Genomic DNA, 22,296 nt, shown 5'->3' on the forward strand with positions numbered 1-22,296 from the left:
GAAATGATTTCCATCTTCTGTTATTGTTTGTAATGAGAAAAGTTTATTATTTTATGGATTTCACAAATTTCAGTATGACATGTTATGCCGTAAACCGTTAATCTGTAAATCCGTAAATCCGTAAATCTGAGCGTGTGTGACTCACATCTGTACTCAACTTATATTGGGGGAGTGACACACAGAGCTAACCGTACGCTAACTGTCAACTGGCAAGAGTGTCGCAAACTGCGGTTAAAACCCTGATTATGACATATTCCAAATGTGCTGTACACATGTCCAAAGAATGCCTCTAAAGCCCGAATAATACCGTAATATCTCACGTCTTATTCCAAAAATACTATATTAAAAAAAGGCCTTATTCAGAATATTCAAACAGAACATGCTGTTTACATGACCCTTATTACATTCTACATACTATTAGTGTGCATGTGAAGGTACTTACTGTTATACCAGTATTACTGTGGCTGAGGTGAGATTTAGTGGAACACGTACCATGTTTTCATTCATAAATAACTGCGTGGACTGTGGTTTTCTCAAGCTACCACTTGGACACATAGATTCGTCCGATGTAAAAAAAAAAACAACAACATTTCCACACGAAAGGTCCACACCAACTCTGCATCATCCACCATGCACCTTCCCAAACAGGGAGGAAGCTATGCTTAGTCACATGGTGAGCTGTGCCGGGAAGGCGAAAAGAGATGGCAGTTTCAGTGATTCACTTGCTGCTCCTTGGAGAGAGAGCGAGACAGAAGGAAGGAGGGGAGGGATAGAGCATGGTGGGTAATCATTGCCCTTCTTCATACTTCAGGCTCTCACCAAGTTGAAGGGCTTGTTCCTTTTTTTGCCTTTACTGCAGTGCAGTAGCCTAGATTCTAGAGATCAGCGTTGCACCCACATATCAGTTGTACTCAGCTGGGGCTCCGGGGGCTTGTGTGTGTGTGTGTGTGGTGTGTGTGTGTGTGTGTGTGTGTGTGTGTTGGGGTGGTGTGTGTGTGTGTGTTGTGGTTGTGTGTGTTGTGTGGTGTGTGTGTGTGTGTGTGTGTGTGTGTGTGTGTGTGTGTGTGTGTGTGTGTGTGTGGTGTGTGTGTGTGTGTGTGTGCGAGTGTGCATTTTGCCCATTGTGCCAGCGTACATAGATTATTTTTTATTTGATGGTACATGTGCATATGCAGGGTGTGTGTGTGTTAGTGCTAAAAAAAAAGGGGCAGAAGATCACAGCCTTCCTGTGTTAAAAAGAGTATCGCTTCAGGGCTTCCCTCAAGTCACCCATAAACCAGGATTAGGTTAGGCTTTGGTCCCAGCCTGGGGCTAGAACTTCCTTCTGATGACAGCAGCACAGAGAAATCATACCGGAAATGATTGGGCCCTGATCCCTGTTCTGCTTTTAAATCTGGAAATTAGACACAGTACCCTTCCCCGTTGGATATGTACTGCACTCGTGCATTATTTTTAATGAAATGAATCAGACCTATTACAGAGTCATTTCTTCTACACCGGTCAAAATTCCTAAAACACATTTCATTTATTTCAATCTGTCGATAACATTCCAAACAGTGGTTATGAAAAGCTTCAGACATGGAGATTATTTACAGTGTTCTGGTAGTGGTTAGGGAACAGCTGGCAGGTTTAAGCCCAAGAAGTGCATGTTTCCCATGGCCTAGGGTCACCTCTGTGTCTCCCACCCTGCGGTGACATGTTAACCAGTTTTGCTGCTGGAGTATACTGTCCCCTACTGGTTGAAATACACTGTGACTCACTGACAGAGAGGAAAGGAAAGAGGGAGGTATTCAAAAAAAGTTACAAAACCTACAGGCAATATAAATAAAAATATGTTCTAAGTAAGAGTTTGTATAAAAAGTAGGAGAGGATGTGCTGTGATGCCCGGCCACTGAAAGCTAACAGGTCAGTGTAGAAAGACTCAAAGTACAACTCATCCTTTAGGCGTTTTTAAGGTATGTATGAGATTGTTGTTGTTGTTGTTGTTGTTTTCTCAGTGAAATTCAATCCAGAATTTAACACCCCCGTCTCCCTCTCTCCTTACAGGTCAGACATCTCCTGTGAAATCCCTAAAACCAGTAAGTGGGAACAAATCTTAGTGACATTTCTTCCATTTTGTAGGATGAAACCGAGAATATACTGATGATAAAACCGCCGCTGAATTATTCAGCAGAAAATGTTGAAACTTGTTTTCTCGCAAGCACCACTCTCCGTGTGTGTGGTGTGTGTGTGTGTGTGTGTGTGTGTGTGTGTGTGTGTGTGTGTGTGTGTGTGTTGAAGTGAGCGTGAGAGTGATGTGAAAACTGTTGTCAGCTACATTATTCAGTGAGCCCACATTAGCCAGGCTGTTATTTCTGGAACTGCATGTGGGTAAATATGCTGGCTCCTGGCAAACAGCAACTTAACATCCCTCTGTGTATGGGTGTTTAAGATGATCTGCCATGTTCAACAGCTTGTTCCTGTGCTGCTTCTTCCATGCTGCACTCCTAAAATAGAGAGGAGCTGAGGCAGCAACAGGCTTACTCATGCCCTCTTATTGATTTAACACAGAATCACTATTTTTAATAATTAAGACTTATGTAGCAGTTTAGGATTGTCGTGCTTGTGGGTAAGCCCACCTTAAATCAATTCCCCCTGCCTTAGCTACATTCAGATTATATCATACTATGTATTAAAGGTCCCATGACATGGTGCTCTTTGGATGCTTTTATATAAACCTTAGTGGTCCCCTAATACTGTATCTGAAGTTTCTTTTATATAGACCTTAGTGGTCCCCTAATACTGTATCTAAAGTCTCTTTTATATAAACCTTAGTGGTCCCCTAACCTTATACTGTATCTGAAGTCTCTTTTATATAGACCTTAGTGGTCCCCTAATACTGTATCTAAAGTCTCTTTTATATAGACCTTAGTGGTCCCCTAATACTGTATCTAAAGTCTCTTTTATATAGACCTTAGTGGTCCCCTAATGCTGTATCTAAAGTCTCTTTTATATAGACCTTAGTGGTCCCCTAATACTGTATCTGAAGTCTCTTTTATATAGACCTTAGTAGTCCCCTAATACTGAATCTGAAGTCTCTTTTATATAGACCTTAGTGGTCCCCTAATACTGTATCTGAAGTCTCTTTTATATAGACCTTAGTGGTCCCCTAATACTGTATCTCTCTCCCAAAATTCAGCCCATGTGCAGAATTACAGCCACTAGAGCCAGTCCCACAATGTGCTTTCCTTAGTATGTGCAATTTCTGAGTCTGTAGCTTTTAAGGAGGAGAGGGGGGGCCTTGACCAACTGCCACTGCCATGATGTCTCTCTCTCATGGGGGGGCAAAGCAGAGAAAGGGGAGGTAACCTTGCCCCTAATGACCTCATAAGGGGCAAGATTCCACATTGGCCCATGTGATCTTTCATTTTCTCAAAGACATAGCAGGATACCCAGGGCTCGGGTTACACCTATCTCCATTTCTAGCCACTGGGGGACCATAGGCAGGCTGGGGGAACTCATATTAATGTTGAAATAAAACTTATAAAGAAAATTTGTGATTGTTAGGAGCCATAAGACTTGCCGTAATCTCGATCCTAATTGGATTAAATGCACAGCCCTACGCTCAGAGCTGGAAAGTAACTAATTACACTTTCTTACTTACTGTAATTGAGTAGTTTTTGTGTACTTTTACTTAAGTATGTTTTGTTTGAAGTATTGTACTTTACTAACAGTAACAAACTAAAATAAGTAGGAATATAAAAAAGCACATCTCTTTTACTACTTTTTCATTTTACTTGAGTAGAATTTAATTTATACACCGGTAACTTTACTTGTATTTAAGTCAGTACAGAAAAATACTACTACTACATCTAAAATGAGACCGGTGCATCGGTGGGGGACAAGTAGATCAAAAGTTGAATCTCCAGGCAAAAACTGAGCCTGAAGATGGTCTAGTACAAATACGTTACTTACTAGTAAACTGAACACATTTTTTGCAAGTTTGCCAGTGTGCGGGAGTCAAACTAATAGTACTTTTGCTTAAGTAGAATATGTGTGTACTCTTTCCACCTCTACCTACACTACATCCCAGCTCTTGTTTCTGTGTTGCAGTGCACAGCTCCCATGTCCCAGGCCTCATCCCAGCCTGCTCCTCAACAGGCGTCCCAGCAGCTGTCCCATGCATCGCCCCAGTCCATCGTCCAGCCGCAGCGACAGGAGACGGTTAACAGCACAGAGGCCCTCGGGCAGGCCGAGGTGGCCCCCAACCCGCTCCCTTTCTCTGGCAACACGCTGCGCTCGTCTTCACCCAAACCGGACGCGTCGGAGCTCTACCTCAAGTCCAGGGCCTTGTTGGAAAGCAAGCGTAAGTGTACACGGTGGAATGCATGGAGTCTTGAGTGTCCAGACCCAATGGCTCAGGACTCCACCGGCCACCATTCAGCATGACTTTGCAGATTGCACTGTTCAGCAGTGATGCAGAAGGAAATTTTGCAGTATTAAGCAGACTATTTTTAATTATCTGCGGAATATCTGCGTAATTCTGCGTTCGCAGATTGCATGTGGCACTGTTCATCAGGTACTGTAGATAATGCATTGTCAAAAATAATGATGCCCATCACAAGCTACGTTGTTTTTTTTTGTCTGATCAATTAGATGTGGTATTTAATGTATGAAATAGAGCGTTTTCTGTTGATCAACTTATCCATTCATCAATTTCAATAGTTTAATTGTTCTACTGCTGAATTTAAACACTTTCATTTCATTTTAAGATATTTTATCTGACAAAGGAAAGCTCAAGATATCTCCTTCTAATTCAAACAAGATGTAAACACAAGATAATATCTTTTAGTTATTGGAATCCAGTATTTCTTTGACTCACTGGTCTTGACCACTGCATTATACAATACACACAAACACACAAACAGCAGAATTCATGTGGCTTGTCTTGATGGCAAATTCTCTGCAACTACACAGAGAGCCAGACACACACACACACACACACACACACACACACACACACACGCATACACACTCACACACACAAACACAAACAAACAAACACACCCACCAAAGCAAAAGATAGACCAACAACAAACAAACTTAGACATAGACATTAGTAAAAAGCAGCGTTTTTAACCAGTTTTTAAAAGTGTTCAGTCAAATAAAAAGCCACTTTCCTCCTGTCTCTGCAGCTCCTAATACCAAGGATCTGGACGTGTTCATCAAACGGAACCAGGAGTCAGGCTTTGGCTTCAGAGTCCTCGGAGGCGAGGGCCCGGATCAGCCGGTAGGTAGCAGCCATCCAGCGTGCTGCAGTAATCCCAAACCCTCAGATATTAGAGAACGGCAGTCACACACCAAGTAAATCAGTACAAGAGCTGCATTCAGTGAAATAGCTGGACTTTCTGGTATTGCTGTAGGAAAATTGGGTTATTGAATGTCCAAAAATTAAAATAAATGAATAAACGGCAAACCTCTACTTTGCACAAAGGAAACAAGTCTTTGAATGCTCAAAGCAACTGAGAGGATTTCACCTGATTATTTACTGTAATGCAAGTCAATCCTCGTGCTCACTCGGGCCCAGGTCAGTGAGCCAAGCTGTTTCTCTCATATCTTCCTGCCTCCACAGGTGTACATTGGTGCCATCGTGCCACTCGGAGCGGCTGAGAAGGATGGGCGCCTGCGGGCGGGGGATGAGCTGCTGTGTATAGACGGCGTGCCCGTCAAGGGCAAATCCCACAAACAAGTGCTGGAGCTGATGACCAACGCCGCCCGAAACGGCCAAGTCATGCTCACAGTCCGCAGGAAGCTGACACACGCAGGTGAGTCTCTATGGAACAATCAGCCTCTGCGTTTTCTCCGATAGCACTCAGGAGCTTCTTTATTTATTTATTTTTACCCCTTTTTTTGTTTAGATCTGTGTGCTGGAGGAGGACCTATGAGCAAAAGCTTTGATCTGGGATTTGTTTCACTAATCCTTTTAAAATTTGTTCTGGATGACTTTCCTTGCACATAAATCTGAATAAATAAAGTTCAATCAAAACTTACTTTTAGGATATTATTCTATGCATTCCTGAAACGAAAAACTCAAAGTTTTGAAAGAGGATTCTGTATTTGCTTCAAAATAAAGTAAAGGAAAAGTAAATGGAGAACTGTCATCCACCAAAATAGGGAAAAAAACTATATCAGCAGAAGTTGCTTTGCTCTATGTTTATCCGTGTGGAGGGCAGTGGAGATAAGATCAGCTGGTAGAGTCAATTTCCATCTCAAAGAATGGGAAGAAAAGAGAGAATACGCTGAGCACAAACCCCTATTGCATTCAGGCTTGTTTACCCCCACAAACAACCGCTCCATGAATAGTAGCAGCCCTGTTTGAAATGACTTCGTATTTGATGAATTGCAACAACAGCTTTGATCACGTTTGCAGAAATTAGGCATCAATCATGCTAGGGTTTATGCTTTCAAAGCAGCGGTTTTGAAAGAGATGCCTTAATAGCGGCTGACAAAAGAGGGACTCAGGGACTCAAACATACAACAAAAAGAAGAGTGAGGTAGAGCAACGTGTCTTTTGAACAACAAATTGTAAAAGGGCTTTCATCTCGAGTGTAGAGTTGACAGTCTTGCATTTCATGTGTCCAATAAAGACCGCCTCTTCAATAGAAGCCGCTGTGCTTTGGTCTATTTGTAGAAGGATCCGCAGAAAGCCAAATCAGGAACATTTTGACAAATAATTGTTCGTGGATTCAAATGTTTCCAAACTACAAACGGGAAAGGCCCCTTTCTTAAAAACCTAAACATTTTGGGGTCCCTCCTGTTTGTAAAGTTTTGATTTGTAATTTGTTTTGCCATCAAGTGACCGGGCTTTTCCAAAAAAATGGGGAAAGGGGTGGGGGGGGGGGCCCCTTTTTTCCCCCCCCCAAGTAAAAGACGGGGCCCTGGCGGGCCATTCATATCTGTTTCTAGCAGAACCCCAAACAAAAGCAGAAAATGCAAAAAATATTTAAAGCACTTTAAAAATAAAAATAAAATTTATGTGGGAGACTGGGTGTGAAATTTTTCTTAAAAGCAAAACGTTTTAGAAATGTCTCAGATATGTTTTCCTAGAAGGTGTATTAGTCAATTTTGTTTTTGTTTCAGGGAAGGGAAAAAAAAAAATCCCCAAAATCCCGGTTTAAAAATGAATTTTCAATTTCTTTTTGGGAAACCCCTAAATGAAAATCACAATCTCAAAAAACAGCACCCAAAAAGCAGCCCATCCTCCCAAACCCTAACAGAAAATACAGTATCAGTATTACTTTTTAAAAAAAAAAAACCCCGGGGGAACAAGAATTAAATCCTTTTCTTAAGTACAAATGTAATATCACTCTCTTACAAGTAAAAAATCCTACATTGACAGTTTAAGTAAAAGATGTAAGTCGACAAGAAAAAGTACTCAAAGCAGAAAAACCTCATTTTAAAAAAATGGAAACCACAACTAAAGGGTTTTTAATGGCTGATCCTTTTGTGGGTTGTAAGCCATTATTGTTGGGTAGTTTTTAATTTTTATAAAAATTTTATAAAATGAATGTTTTTTGTTTAAAATCCTAAACATAATTTGTGAAAATAACTATTTAAATAAAGCTGTCCGGTGAATGTAAAGGGGAAAAGCCCAATTTTCTCTCTTAGTGTAGCGGGTAAAAGAAAAATGACGTGTAAGACTCAAGGAAAGTAAAAGTACCTTAACATTTGGACTTAACCCTCCTTTTGTTTTCCCTTGGGGGCAAAATTTGCCCCCTTTTCAAAAAATTTTTTAAAACAGAAATTTTGGGGGGTTTCCCCAAACCCCAAAATTTACAAGAAAAAAAAATGTGGATGGTTCTATATCGTCCTCACAAGTTCATAACTGATCAATTTACTATTTTTTTGAATTTGGGGGGGGGATTTTTTTTCCTACAAAAAAAGGGGATTTTAGAAAACTGACAAAATAGGGAAAAACAACCAAAGCCCAAAACACCCCATTAATAATGACAAAAGACATTTAAAAAAAAGGAGAAAGAACTTCGGGAAAAAATTTGAAACGTCAAAAAGTAACAAAAAGACGGGAAACCCAAAACGTAGTCAAAAAAAAAAACAAAAATGTTGAAAAAGAGGGAATTTTGGGAAAAGTAACCCCAAAACCAAATGTTTGGGTTTTCGGGGAAAACCCACGAGGTTATACAGCTCAGATGAAATGTCCCTTGTTTCCTTTCCAAACCCCTGTGGTAACCAAGGGGGCCGCAAATTCGAGACTGAATGTTTCTTTTTGTTGTCATTTTGTCAGGTGATTGTGAAGAGGAGGAGAGCAGTCAGCAGCCCCAGCACGTAGCCTCCGCCCTGGTCAACAGCTCTCCCAAGATGCCTCGGGGCGAGGTTGCCAACGTCGTCCAGCCCGCCCGGCCAGAGTGCTTTGATGTCACTCTGCAGCGCAAAGACAACGAGGGCTTTGGCTTTGTCATCCTCACGTCAAAGAACAAGCCCCCACCTGGAGGTCAGAAATGAAAAACACACTTTAAAAACTTTAAAAAAAATCATGCAATTATAGACACTCCAAAGATGAATCCCTGTGACTCTGCTGATCCCCTGACTCATTTTACACCACCAGCAAGTCAAAGTGTTCACCCATCGGATAGATTGGCACAAAATATTGTGCAGACATCCGTGGTTTCTAGAAGATGTATCCTACCGACTTTAGATAACCTCTAGTCTCACATTGGCAGACCTATCTCCACAGCCCTGTGGAGGAAGGTCTGGCTAGTCCACACAGCCTTCTGGGATAGGAGGAAAAAAAATGCTCTGTGTTGTTTGCATTTCTTCAAACCAGCAGCGATGGTGGCTCTACAAAACAGGATAAAGTTAGCTGTTCATACATTACAGTAACGTGAGCTATTTAGATTAGCTGATACATGGTTAAACCTCATTATCTCTTACCAGTGTATCTCCGTGTGTACTTCCTCCACAGCAATCCACCAATCAGTCCCAGAACATCCCAGGTAGAGAGGAAATGCCCTAAACATATTCTTTGTAAATCTTTACAATTGTTCCCTGAAAAAACCAAGCAGGCCGGCCTTATTGCCCAATCCAAATCTTTCTTAAAACTACCATTTTCAGCTGGCAACGCTGACTTTTTCCTGAGCGCCAAGCGTTAAGATTTGTGGTTTTGTCCATGCGTTGTTATTTCAAAGTGAATTCTTGATGTTGGGTTTGTTGAATAAGTGCTTCTCAAACGTGCCGACTCATCAGGTTGTCATTCCTCTGTGTTTCCCTGTCTCAGTTATACCTCACAAGATCGGCCGTATCATCGAGGGCAGCCCTACAGACCGCATAGGTCAGATGAAGGTGGGAGACCGTATCTCTGCTGTCAACGGCCGCTCCATCATGGAGCTGTCGCACAACGACATCGTCCAGCTCATCAAGGACGCCGGCAACTCTGTCACCCTCACCGTTGTGCCTGAAGATGGTAGGTTGGCAGAGAAAGTCTCAGTCCTGTGAAGCTGATTTCCAGAATTAATATTTTAGGAGATAATGGGAATGTTAAATTACTTCTGAAGTAAGCAAAGCAAGCAAGTACAGTAATATATCCACTCACCTATAGGATTATTAGGAACACCATACTAATACTGTGTTTGTCCCCCTTTCGTCTTCAGAACTGCCTTAATTCTACGTGGCATTGATTCAACAAGGTGCTGAAAGCATTCTTTAGAAATGTTGGCCCATATTGATAGGATAGCATCTTGCAGCTCCCGTAATTGGGTTGAGATCTGGTGACTGTGGGGGCCATTTTAGTACAGTGAACTCATTGTCATGTTCAAGAAACCAATTTGAAATGATTTGAGCTTTGTGACATGGTGCATTATCCTGCTGGAAGTAGCCATCAGAGGATGGGTACATGGTGGCCATAAAGGGATGGACATGGTCAGAAACAATGCTCAGGTAGGCCATGGCATTTAAACGATGCCCAATTGGCACTAAGGGGCCTAAAGTGTGCCAAGAAAACATCCCCCACACCATTACACCACCACCACCACCAGCCTGCACAGTGGTAACAAGGCATGACGGATCCATGTTCTCATTCTGTTTACGCCAAATTCTGACTATACCATCTGAATGTCTCAACAGAAATCGAGACTGATCAGACCAGGCAACATTTTTCCAGTCTTTAACCGTCCAATTTTGGTGAGCTCTTGCAAATTGTAGCTTCTTTTTCCTATTTGTAGTGGAGATGAGTGGTACCCTGTGGGGTCTTCTGCTGTTGTAGCCCATCCGCCTTAAGGTTGTGCGTGTTGTAGCTTCGCAAATGCTTTGCTGCATACCTCGGTTGTAACGAGTGGTTATTTCAGTCAAAGTTGCTCTTCCAACAGCTTAAATCAGTCGGCACATTCTCCTCTGACCTCTAACGTCAACAAGGCATTTTTGCCCACAGGACTACCGCATACTGGATGTTTTTCCCTTTTCACACCATTCTTTGTAAACCCTAGAATGGTTGTGCGTGAAAATCCCAGTAACTGAGCAGATTGTGACATACTCAGACGGGCCCGTCTGGCACCAACAACCATGCCACGCTCCAAATTGCTTAAATCACCTTTCTTTCCCATTCTGACATTCAGTTTGGAGTTCAGGAGATGGTCTGGACCAGGACCACACCCCTAAATGCATTGAAGCAACTGCCATGTGATTGGTTGATTAGATAATTTCATTAATGAGAAATTCAACAGGTGTTCCTAATAATCCTTTAGGTGAGTGTATATACACCAGACCAACATGTATGTAGAGGTGTAAATCACACAACAATGTGCTATTTGCTAATATCTAAGTCGGTCAAGATATATTCTCTTTAGTAAAAACGATATTTTCACCCAGCATTGATAATATTGGATCGTGGATCATTGATTAGGAGACTTCAGATACAGTATTAGGGGACCACTAAGGTCTATATAAAAGAGACTTCAGATACAGTATTAGGGGACCAATAAGGTCTATATAAAAGAGACTTCAGATACAGTATTAGGGGACCACTAAGGTCTATATAAAAGAGACTTCAGATACAGTATTAGGGGACCACTAAGGTCTATATAAAAGCATCAAGAGGGGAACATGTTATGGGACCTTTAAAGTAGTCAACAGGCGGTTTTAGGATTGAGACTTTGCTTTGTGGCTTCCCTTATCAGATCCCGAGCTGTGTGTCATTCTAAACGGGTTATTCTGTTGTGTGAATGTTGTTTTTCACAGACAGCGCTCCTCCATCTGGAACCAATTCAGCCAAGCAGAGCCCGTCGGCACAACACAGAGCTATGGGCCAACAGCCTCCCAGCTATTCAGACAGGTACAGCAATATACACCAGGCCTGTAACAAGTACTACATAATGGTCTAATTGTCAAATGTTTAACATAAGGCGGTTTCTTTGTTAGCTAAGGTCTTAAGACATGTGACTGGTGATTGTTGATTTTGTTTAGATATGCCAAATTGTAATCATAGAAGCGATTATTGATCGGACTATATTTTAAATTTTTTTACAATTAATTCTACAACAACATTTTTAATTGTTAGAGCTCTAATATACACGCTTGCTAGCATCCTTCTCAAACACCGAGTCCACTGGTGATCAATACCGGTTTTCCCTTAGCCCCGATCCTCTCAAACCAGGCTCGGGGGGTTTGTGCTACACTCTGGCCCAACAGCATCTCCTGTGGCCCGCATTCTCCTCATCAACCAGAAAGACAGAAAATCCCTTTTATGGTCCCTTTTTGGATGGCGAAGCAAAGAAAAAGAAACAGATTAATGAGGGAGTCTCACTTCCTCTTTGATCTTTCTTTTTCAACAAGATTACCTGTGTCGGGACGTTTTAATCCATTGCTGCAGCAGCAATTCTCAAACTTCAGGTTTATTTAACAGGGACAATGCACATTTATAATACATATAAAATGTAACATGTGCCAGAATTAGCCAAAAGGCTATTTTACATCTGCTGTCCCTGGACAGATCATACAATGTCACACCTAAGAAGATGAAATAATTATAATAGTACATACAGGTTTAGCCCAACACAAGTGAAATTGTAAATGTAAAAACTAAAATGACTAGACCAACATATATACAAGAACATTTGGTCAATATCAACACCAACACACACACACAAGTCAAACTGTGTGTTCCCCTGCTCCTCATTTAGCCCTCTGTCCAGGGTGCAAAGGGTGAAAAAAAAGCAGAGGAGGGGATGTTTTTTCATCAACAAAACAAAACATGCAATAATTAAAAAACCCTTTAAATACCACGGCATATGGTGCCACTCGAGCAGGCTTACCAAAACACTTATTTATGACCTTCAATATCCAATGGAAAATAAATTAAAAATTGGGGTTGGACAATATAATATTTTGTCATCATCGCAATATCTTATATATAGTCTGCCGGACGCAGCCGCTGTAAAATAGTTCTGAGGAGCAGTTAACTTTACTAGACCAACACAAAGAAAGCAGAAGGTAACAGACATACATGCATCGGGCGGAATTCCCAGCAGCACCGGAGCAATCCCAGAAGTGGAACGTCGGGTATAGAGACTATCGCAATATTAACTGCCGCAATAAACATATAGTTGTAATTTTTATATAATAGTGGTGCCTTTTATATTCACATCAAGAGAGGAAATGATTTCCTATCATTTGTTGTAAATTCAACAATTTAATTGTAATTGTAATTTAATACTGAAAGCAGCAGAAATGCAGAACTGAGTACACTTTAATGTCTATTATATCTAACATTGATCAACTATCGCCAGTAATATTGCTATCGCGATATTCAACAACATTACCGCATATCACATATTTTCCTCATATCGTGCAGTAGAGTGCGGATCTGGCCTAATTTTTCTGTCCGAGCCCCGTCCGCGTCCAAACCAGACTCGACCCCGACAGGCATTAAGATATTTATGCCCGAGCCCGACACAGTTAAAATCTCATTATTTTTCTCATACTATTGACACATGTATGTTTGTTTGTGTAGAAAGCCCGCTTTCATTAACCAACTGTAGGAAGTCATTCTGAAATGTCAGCAGATGAGCGCATCAGAGCACACGGGGCAACAAGCGCACGTTAACACAGACCCACAAGAGGCCCGATCATACAGCCAATTGAAATTAAATGAACATAGGCCTAAAAAATGGCCCAAGCTAACAGAACAAAATACGAAAACTTCACACCAGAGGTTCTGTGGACTTCCTCCTCTGCTTGATGGTCCTGCAAGGACACTAAGCTTCGTGTAGTTGAGTTGCTGATCTCTCCACCTACATAATAAGCTGTTTTAAATTTAAAATGTTCAATGCCTTACTGCGCTGATGTGACCGAGCCCAACCAAAACATAAACACCATTTCGAAATATCGGTCCAAACCCGGCCCGTTGGGTACTGTCAGGTTCCATCGGGTTCCATCGGGTCCCATCGAGCTCGGTTCAGTGATCCATCCTCTATCGTGCAGCCTGACTCAAAATGGAAGAGCACAACGTGGTGTCAACACAAAATACAGTGCTTTCGAGCTTCATTTCGGCGCGAAAACAAAAATAGCTTTACCCAGGAAACGCTTGTTCGTTCCTCTGGAGTGTTTTCATCCAAACCACCATCTGTTCCTTAACTTAACAAGTCATTTAGGTGCCTAAAGGTAACTGTCAGCGCTGCTTAACGCTCACTTTTTCTGGCCCGAACTCCACTTCCACGGCCCCTGGAAGGATCATCATCTGGCGGGGCCTGTAGCCGGCTCACAGTCACCTATTGGCGGCTAAACAACCGCCGCTGGTAGCCGGCGTCCTGGAGCTCTGTAGCGGCTAAATACAACCAGCAACTGCCGCTCGGATTGGATCTTTCTTTCCCTTTACTTAGTCTAACCCTCCTGTGGTCTTCAGGTCAAATTGGACCATTTTCCAAAAAGTTTCTATATCAGAAATTTAGGTTTCTTTTAAACTAATTTTCCAAAAAAGTAACGTGGATCGTTCCCAACAATGCTCCTCCCAAGTTAAAATGCGAACAAATGTCAAATAAAGTGACAAAAATGTAAAAAGATTTCGAATAAAGTAACAAAAATGTGAGAAAAAAAAGTGAAAACAAGCTTTCAAAATTCGGGGGAAACCCCACGAAAATTTCAAAAGGCCTAAAATAAGTCGACAAACGTTGAAAAAGTGATCAAATCTTGAGGGGAAAGCCACACAAGGGTCAAAAAAGACGACCATAACCTCGATAAAGAGTTTTGACTCAGAAAATCCAAAATTTCCAGGTCGGCGGGAAGACGACACAAGTGTTAAAATGCTGTATTTTAGGTATAATATGGTCTATTAGTGAAGTAGCATTGAATTGTCACTGTGACATTTTGAGAGGACTACTTTTGCGTTCCCTCGCAATACTTTTCTTCTTCCATTCCTTCTGAGACATGTCTATTTCCACTCATTCTTATAATAACAGCCTGCTGTCTGATAAAGCTTTATGTGTTCTACGTATATTCTCAAAAGGAGAAAAATGAAGAGGGAATGTAAAGAGACCATACAGCTTGTCCTGATGACCAGTGGTGCATTATTTCAAATTTAGTCTGCTTTGAGTCTGTGATCCGGCCCTCCCTCAATAGGTCCACAATACATTTTGCCCCACCTGTTTGTTTTTGTTTTTTTCTACCGATGCTTTTTCAGTGTTTTTTTGGCGCCTTTTCCAAAGTTTTTCTCGTTTGTTTCATTTGGGGCAGGGATATGTAGACGAGAAATGGGGAAATCCCACGCGTCTTCCCGCCTTGCTAATCCTACACTGCCTCCGTCCATTCCTCAGCAGCAGCCCCTCCCCCTCCTCTGCGTCTAATCACCGACACATGCCTTGGGTCAGCCCAGGCTGGATATGAGCGGAGACCGCATCAAGTGTGTAAACACTTCCCCACGCCAGAGCCGCTAAGAAGGCCTCGACTCTTTAGATTAGGGCGGGAGCACAGTAAAGTTCCCCACTGAGGCATTGTAATGAGCTCTGCGAAGCATTAAAGTATGTCCCCGTTATCTGCCACTGAACCGTATAAGCAACACGGCTCTTTGAAGGATTTAGGTCTGCACTGTAATATGAAACCAAACAGAAAGAGGCTCACGCTGCTCTAATGAAGGGGTGGCCCGAGCACATCATACTGGACACTAGGGCTGCTTTTTACTCCACTACATTAATCTGACAGCTTCCTTTACTAGTTACTCTTTACAAATGTAGATTTTTGCACACAAAACACATTAACCCTCATGTTGTCCTTGGGTCAAATTGACCCGTTTTCCTATATCAATGTTCTTTATAATTACCCAAAATAACATGATTGATTCCACACAACGCTCTTTGGCAAGTACAAATCTCTACTTTTATTATTTTGGGGTGTCTTATTCAATTTTCTAGCATCAGAAAAAAAAAATTGAAGTGTTTTGAAATAGTATTGAGTAAAAGTTGACATATTCCAGTCTGTGATTATCCATCGACGTCCATTCCTTTAATTTTAGTCGAAATAATTCCTAAATCTGCTTTTCTAACTCAAACATTAGGTACAATTTCCTATAAATAAGGTTTATTGACCATAAATTCCAAAAATAAAGTAAAACTAAAGTTAAGAAGTTAGTGTTACATAGTGTCAAAAGTGACAAACATTTAAAAAAGTGTTGAAAAAAGGGACAAAAACGTAAGAAAGGGTTAAAAACATCAAAAAGGTTGATTTTCAATTCTGACGGGAAGACAACACAAGGGTTAAACGGATTAAACAGTGGATTGACAGAACAGTTTGGAGTATTTCCAGTTTGTAAAATGTGAGTACTTTGATTTTTAATACTTAAAGTACATTTTCCTGATGCTACTTGCATACTTTTACTCAAATAACTTTTTCAACGCAGTGACTTTTACTCGCAACAAAGTCAGTTACAGTGTCATAGTAATTATTTTAAGGATCCGAATACTTCTTCCACCACTGTTAATTGCACAGACTTACTATAACCCTAACTTGCATGTGCTGTAGCTCACACGCGGGCATTACTGCAAACATGTAACAATACGATTGTCCAACACTGAGTGCAGACATTTTTAAGTTGTTTCCCCACAGCAGATAGTCCTTCCCCTTGAGACAGGTCACAGATCTTGGATCAGTAGTGTTAGCGTCTGAATATATTGAGATATACATATATACAGTGTACGTATATAAGTGTTGTTTGTAACTCTGTATTCATCATCAACCTGTATTTAGGTCTCAGAGGTACTATTGTGGGCAAGCCCTCATTTTCAATATTACACAATATAAAAACAATAAAATTTAGAACCCACTACACCAGCAGTGCTTAAAGTGTCAAACGCAATGACTGGAATAGAAACAAGGACATGCAAGTTACTATAACAACTATGTCAAAATAAAGGACCTGAATCAATTAAATAATCATTTTTGGAACATGCCAAAATTGTACTTTGTAGTAATTGTTCTCTTCTCTTTTGTTTCTCTACACTTGTTTGTCTATTTTATACGCTGTTTATGGGCTATTTTTCAATTCTCATCTCAATATTGTGGCATATTGTCCTAAAACACAAACAAATGTTTGTAATTGTTTGTCAGTTTATTTCTTAAATGTGTAAAGAATAGTGGCCAGGTTGGCTCCGTGGTAGAGCTGGCGCACATGTATTTTGAGGTTTATGCCTCAATGCAGAGGTCAAGGGTTTGAATACGAACTATGACGATTTCCTGCATGTCTTACCCCCAAAAAATTATCTATAAATAAAATGTTAAAAAGAACACAGCAAAAATTTGATCGCCCAAAAAATAAAATAAGACACAAATCCATAAAGAAAAACAACATGGGTAAATATATATCATAGGCACAGCATGTTGGTCACATTATAACGCATGTGGTCTTTTCCGTGGTAGGAACGGGGACACGGAGATCAGGAACTCATTCCCACCAAGAGAGACGGGAACACTCATGTCGGGCTCTAAGCAGGTAAGACCGCAGCCGGAATGATTAAGTTCTACACAGTCTTACAGTTGATTATGTTTGCCGTGGTGGAGGAAGTACTGAATCTCAGTACTTAAGTAAAAGTACAAATCCCCAGAGACGTATTACCTTTAGTAAAAGCAGTACCATAATGACTGTAATGTTGTAGTCAGGGCTGTAGTCAAGTCCACCTTTGTTGAGTCCAAGACAAGTTCAAGACCAGAACTAGTCGAGTCCAAGTCAAGACCGAGTCCAAAGAGGTTTGAGTCCGAGTCAAGACCGAGCCTAAAAAGGTTCCAGTCTGAGTCAAGACCGAGTCCAGGACAGAAAAAAAGGTCTCATGCATGACAGTATTAAGACAATCAATTTGGGTTTCACTTTCCTTCCAATATTATTATCAACATAATAAAGACACCTGGGCTCGGTCAAGACCAAAAGCCATATTTTGCAAGACCAGTGGCCGAGACCGAGACAAGTCCGAGTCCCTAGAAAAACGCTTTTGAGTCCGGACTCGAGTCCAAGACCAGACTCGAGTACTACAGCCCTGGTTGTAGTGTCCTTTTTGTTGTACAATATTATGTATAATATTGGTATTGAAAAAAAAGACTCCTTCTAGAACCGGTATCTTCATTACCTGTTGAGTCAGAATTTTGCTTGCTGGGGAACTTTATGAAAATGGGTGAACCACTTAACATATTTCAAATAAAATTTTGGGCAGTGGCCAGAAAGTGTATTGTATCTTTTTTGTAATGATTAGGGTTAGGGTTAGTGTAATGTGTTATGCGGTCACATGGAAGTCTGATTCCCCTCTATCCATAACTAAATGGTATTTGTGTGCCTTTAGAAAAAATAACATATACGATTATGAGACAAAATAAAGGCTACAAAATAATAATCTTAAAAATGAAAAGCCTGACAAATCTCACGTAGGTTCTAGATTAATGAGGAGCTTTTTGTATTGACATCAGGAACATGATATCCTTAGGGTTAGGTGTAAAGTGTATTGTGGTCACATGGAAATCTGCTTCCCCTCTATCCATAACTAAATGGTATTTAGAAATGAACAACTGCAATAACAACTACATATAACCTTAGAAAGGAATACACCTTTATTAAAATGTGGCAGCCCATCTAGATTACGTGGATAATGTGATGTTGGAATGTGACTGACCTCAAAATACTATTTTCATTGGAGCATCCTTTTGAGGGGGGGATTGTTGTTTGTGTTTGCTTTTGTTGTTATAAACTTGAAAATGAAAGTAAAGTACTCAAAAAAAAGAAAAAAAAGAATTGGTAACAGTCACGGTATTGGTTTGCTGCTGGTACCCAGTCCTAGTGGTTATGAAAACATTTTTGTGCCTGTCAAGAAGTGCAACCGTCTCCAAAGCTGACGTTGTTGTGTGTGAACTACAGGGCTGTTTGGTGGTGGAGCTGGACCGCAGCCAGCGGGGCTTCGGCTTCAGTCTGAGAGGAGGGAAGGAGTACAACATGGGCCTGTTCATCCTGCGACTGGCAGAGGACGGACCTGCTCTGAAAGACGGCAGGATACACGTGAGGCTTTTTTTTTTTTTTTTACTGACACTGTGGGCCGTCATCATACCAAATCAAGACAACTAAGCGCCCTAAGTTAAAAGGTTTGGAATTTTTCAATCCAGTTATTATATATTACGGCTGTCAGAATAAACGCGTTTATAACGGCCATTCATTTTTTAAACGGGCGACACGCAGGTTCTGTGGTTTTGCTCCGACGTTTGGGAAATCAGGAAGCTGCAGCAGTAACCTTGTGGACAGTTCTGCTTACGTGGCGACTTTCTCTCGAGATTTAGCGACTTTTCTGACCCTCTTAGCGACTTTTAAATATATTCAAATATATTTCTGGTTCATTCCCATGCATGCGTCCACAGATCCTCGGTTAAACACTAAATCCCTCTAAATCATCCCTCTTCTGACAGCATGTTCTTTGGGGTGGCAGTAGCTCATTCCGTAGGGCGTTGGGTTGGGAACAGGAGGGTCACTGGTTCAAATCCCCATATGGACCAAAAAGTACGGAGTGTGGATTGGTGGCTGGAGCAATGCCACTTCACCTCCTACTGCCAGGTGCTCTTGAGCAAGGCACCGTACCCCCCCCCAACCGCTCAGGGCGCTGGTTTGGCGGGCAGCGCACTAACTCCAACATGCCTCCATTAGTGTGTGTGTGTAGTTCAGGACTGTGTGTGATAACTAACAAAGTGTGGGCACAGAGTGTAAATTGTAATTTCCCCATTGGGGATCAGTAAACTGATTAAAATAAAAAAATAAAAATTGAATTAAAATTAAACAGTGCAGCGGAGATGTGACAGCGGAACGGGAGCAGGTCTTACGTGTCTTATAGAACATCCATGAACGGGAGTGGATGGCTAGCAGAAATAAAGAAATAAATAGCAGAAATTAATAACAGTTTCTTTTGAATGGCAACTTTAGTTCTAAAGCCCTTCTAGATGGTTCTATCCACAAGAATAAAGTGATTTGCATGTACCGTCGATATGAATTGAGTTACAACCGGAGTAGTCGAGGTCTCAAATACCACTTGAGCATTCAAAAATTGAAAGAATATCTCTTTAAAGTACATCTAGAATAGATACAATGTGTGATTAATTTATGTCTAGTTTGTGTGTAATTGCAAGTTAACTAGGACACTCATGCAGTTAATCACAATTATTTACATAATTGATGGACAGCCCTATATATATATATATATATATATATATATAGTGTGTGTTATTTATACTGTATATATGTTTGCATTTTTGCAAAGTGGCAAAATTCTTTGCCGAATTAGCTATTAGCGGTTTCTGTTAGCAATGTAGGCCTACCATCCAACTATCACTGGATACTTTTCCTTTGATACTGAAGAAAACCTAAAAACAGGATGATTCGGGGTCGCTCACCTGGTTGAGCGTGCGCCCGTGTACATTTCCAGGGCCCAATCCTTACTGCACTGTCTCCAGCTGTCCTTTTAAAATAAAGGCTACAAAAAAAATAATCTAAAATATAAAAAGCGTGAGGAGCTTTTTTGTATTGACATCAGGAAAAATGATATCCTTAGGAAGTCTAAGTCACACTGACAATAAGTGTCCATGTGTTCAGGTTATGACTTTGAAGTGGAGTCTGATTTTCAGACACAAATTGCAGCAATTGGGCAACAAGGGTTTTAAAGTACCTTAACTGCCTCCGTCAGCTGTTTGTCACAGCCTCTGATAAACCACAATCACTTATTTCCTGTTGTTTTGAGAACACCGGCGTGCACCGGTCCCTTTCCTCTCATTTAGTATCTCTGCTTCACGTCTCTCCCACTCTGTCCCACCTGATCGTTTCCAGTGTCTAAAATGTGAGGATTTTTCTCCATTGAGTACTTTTACTTGTAATACTAGAAGTACATTTTACTTACATACGTTTCCTACAGTAACACAGTTTAAAGTGCCCATATTATGCAAATATTCAGGTTCATAATTGTATTTTGAGGTTGTTACCAGAATAGGTTTACATGGTTTAATTTTCAAAAAACACCATATTATTTGTTGTACTGCACAGTGTGTTTAGGTCTCTCTTTTAGCTACAGAGTGAGACATCTCACTTCTATACTATCTTTGTTGTGAGTCGCACATGTGTAGTAGCTAGGTAAGATCCAATCAACTAGATAACTCTTTCTCCAACTTTGGTCAGTCCGAGGCCGGATTAGCTGGGAGACTTCTTCTAGACGAGGGCCACTTGTGGAATACCTGCAGAACAGGGACAGGAAGTAGTTCTTTTGGAGATGATGGTCAACTAGTGTGTGTTGGAGCAGTGTTTGGCCATTGACAAGGAGCTAGCGAGAACGAGCTAGCTTGCTAGCATGTGAGGGGAGTAGAAGATGCCACTCTCAAGCTGCTTCATTCATTTCAAACACCTTGAGGGAAGTGGGTTCCATGCACAAATTCTTTTTTATTAATTTCCCATCCCCTTTTAATACAACTCAACCTCATATTTTAGCCAACCGCTTTGTTGAGCATTTTGATTTTTGTCCCAATCTTGTTAGTTGGATTTTGGATTTTTTAACAAACAGGACACAGAGAGTAACGGAGCTCTGTCTGGTCAGCTTTACTCTTCCTCAGGTTCACCACAGGGATGTGTACTTTCACCCCTTCTGTTCATTCTATATACGAACATGTGTAAATAAGTCCATCATTAAATATGCTGATGGCTCCGTCATAGTGAGTCTTCTCCATAAAAATTACAGAAGCCACGGAACAATAATTGAAGACTTGTCCAATGGTGTAAGGGGTCACGCCTTCAATTGAAAATATCCAAAACAAAGGATATGCACATTTATTTTGGTAAAACTCCAGGATATGCAGCCACAATTATAAACGGTCAACAAGTGAATCATGTAGAATCCTATAGATATCCAGGGACAACTGTCGACTCTAAATTAAATTTCCAGGAGAGTTGCGAAGACAGCAGACATTCACAAACCGTATCTTACTCAAAACAGCATGGATAGTTTTTTTTTCTCCAAGTGTGTATGTGTGTGGAAGCACCAGAGACACAAAATAACACCCCAAAACCCAGACAAAGTGATTTTTTTCCTAATATGGGCACTTTAATGCAGGACCTTTTACAAGGTTTTTTTAATGGTGTGTTAAGTACTTTTACTAAAGTAAAGGATCTGAATGCTCTCTCCACCACCGCAGGTTGGCGATCAGATAGTGGAGATCAACGGCGAGGCCACGCAGGGCATCACACACACTCGTGCAATTGAACTGATCCAAGCAGGAGGCAGTAAAGTTCATCTGCTGCTTCGACCCGGCCAGGGCCTGGTCCCGGATCACAGTGAGTGACTGCTGTCAGCCGCATGCATGTACAGTATTCACGCTGTTAGCACTGCATTTAGATCTACACAGTAGCATATTTCCAGTTTTTAGAATATTTAGAAGCTTTTGTATGGATCTGCGTGACAGCTGGGCAGAGAGTTTCCTTTATTCTCATGCATGTGTTGCGAGCTTCTCTCTTCTTGACTTCTCCTGTCATTCTCACTCCTTCTATCTGGATCTACATCTCGTGCTCTTTATCTGCTCCTGTTTTCTGCATTGGCACGGCTGTCTATTTCTACCTATTTATCTTTTCCTCTTATAGGTCGGCACTCTTCTTCCACCCTGTGCTTCTACATGAAACCAGAGCATCACTAAAGGCCTCACTGCTTTTGTCGGTCTGTCCCTAATTACCTTGGTAAACCTTGTACTTCTTGTACTTTTGCCTTTAACCTCTCCTTTCAAAGTGATTCATCTATCAGATTTAAAGGGTATCATCGTTTTTTTTTCTAT

The 22,296-nt window shown here is 41.0% G+C and overlaps 1 protein-coding gene across 4 annotated transcripts in view; it reads left to right on the plus strand.

Moving 5' to 3' along the window:
- magi3a (membrane associated guanylate kinase, WW and PDZ domain containing 3a) overlaps window positions 1-22,296 on the plus strand; it is a 195,290-nt gene that overhangs the window by 168,348 nt on the left and 4,646 nt on the right. For 2 of the 4 annotated variants that reach the window (XM_032519891.1, XM_032519892.1), the window contains exons 11-20: window positions 2,047-2,078; window positions 4,093-4,345; window positions 5,175-5,269; window positions 5,612-5,804; window positions 8,282-8,488; window positions 9,272-9,457; window positions 11,227-11,320; window positions 16,891-16,963; window positions 18,371-18,508; window positions 21,667-21,805. In XM_032519891.1, coding sequence (XP_032375782.1) covers window positions 2,047-2,078; window positions 4,093-4,345; window positions 5,175-5,269; window positions 5,612-5,804; window positions 8,282-8,488; window positions 9,272-9,457; window positions 11,227-11,320; window positions 16,891-16,963; window positions 18,371-18,508; window positions 21,667-21,805 — 1,410 coding nt within the window. Of the gene's footprint in view, window positions 1-2,046; window positions 2,079-4,092; window positions 4,346-5,174; window positions 5,270-5,611; window positions 5,805-8,281; window positions 8,489-9,271; window positions 9,458-11,226; window positions 11,321-16,890; window positions 16,964-18,370; window positions 18,509-21,666; window positions 21,806-22,108; window positions 22,202-22,296 lie in introns of all 4 variants that reach the window. The other 2 variants (XM_032519894.1, XM_032519893.1) reach the window with 2 other exon arrangements.

This window comes from Etheostoma spectabile, chromosome 7, assembly GCF_008692095.1.
Source record: "Etheostoma spectabile isolate EspeVRDwgs_2016 chromosome 7, UIUC_Espe_1.0, whole genome shotgun sequence".
Taxonomy (NCBI): Eukaryota; Metazoa; Chordata; class Actinopteri; order Perciformes; family Percidae; genus Etheostoma; species Etheostoma spectabile.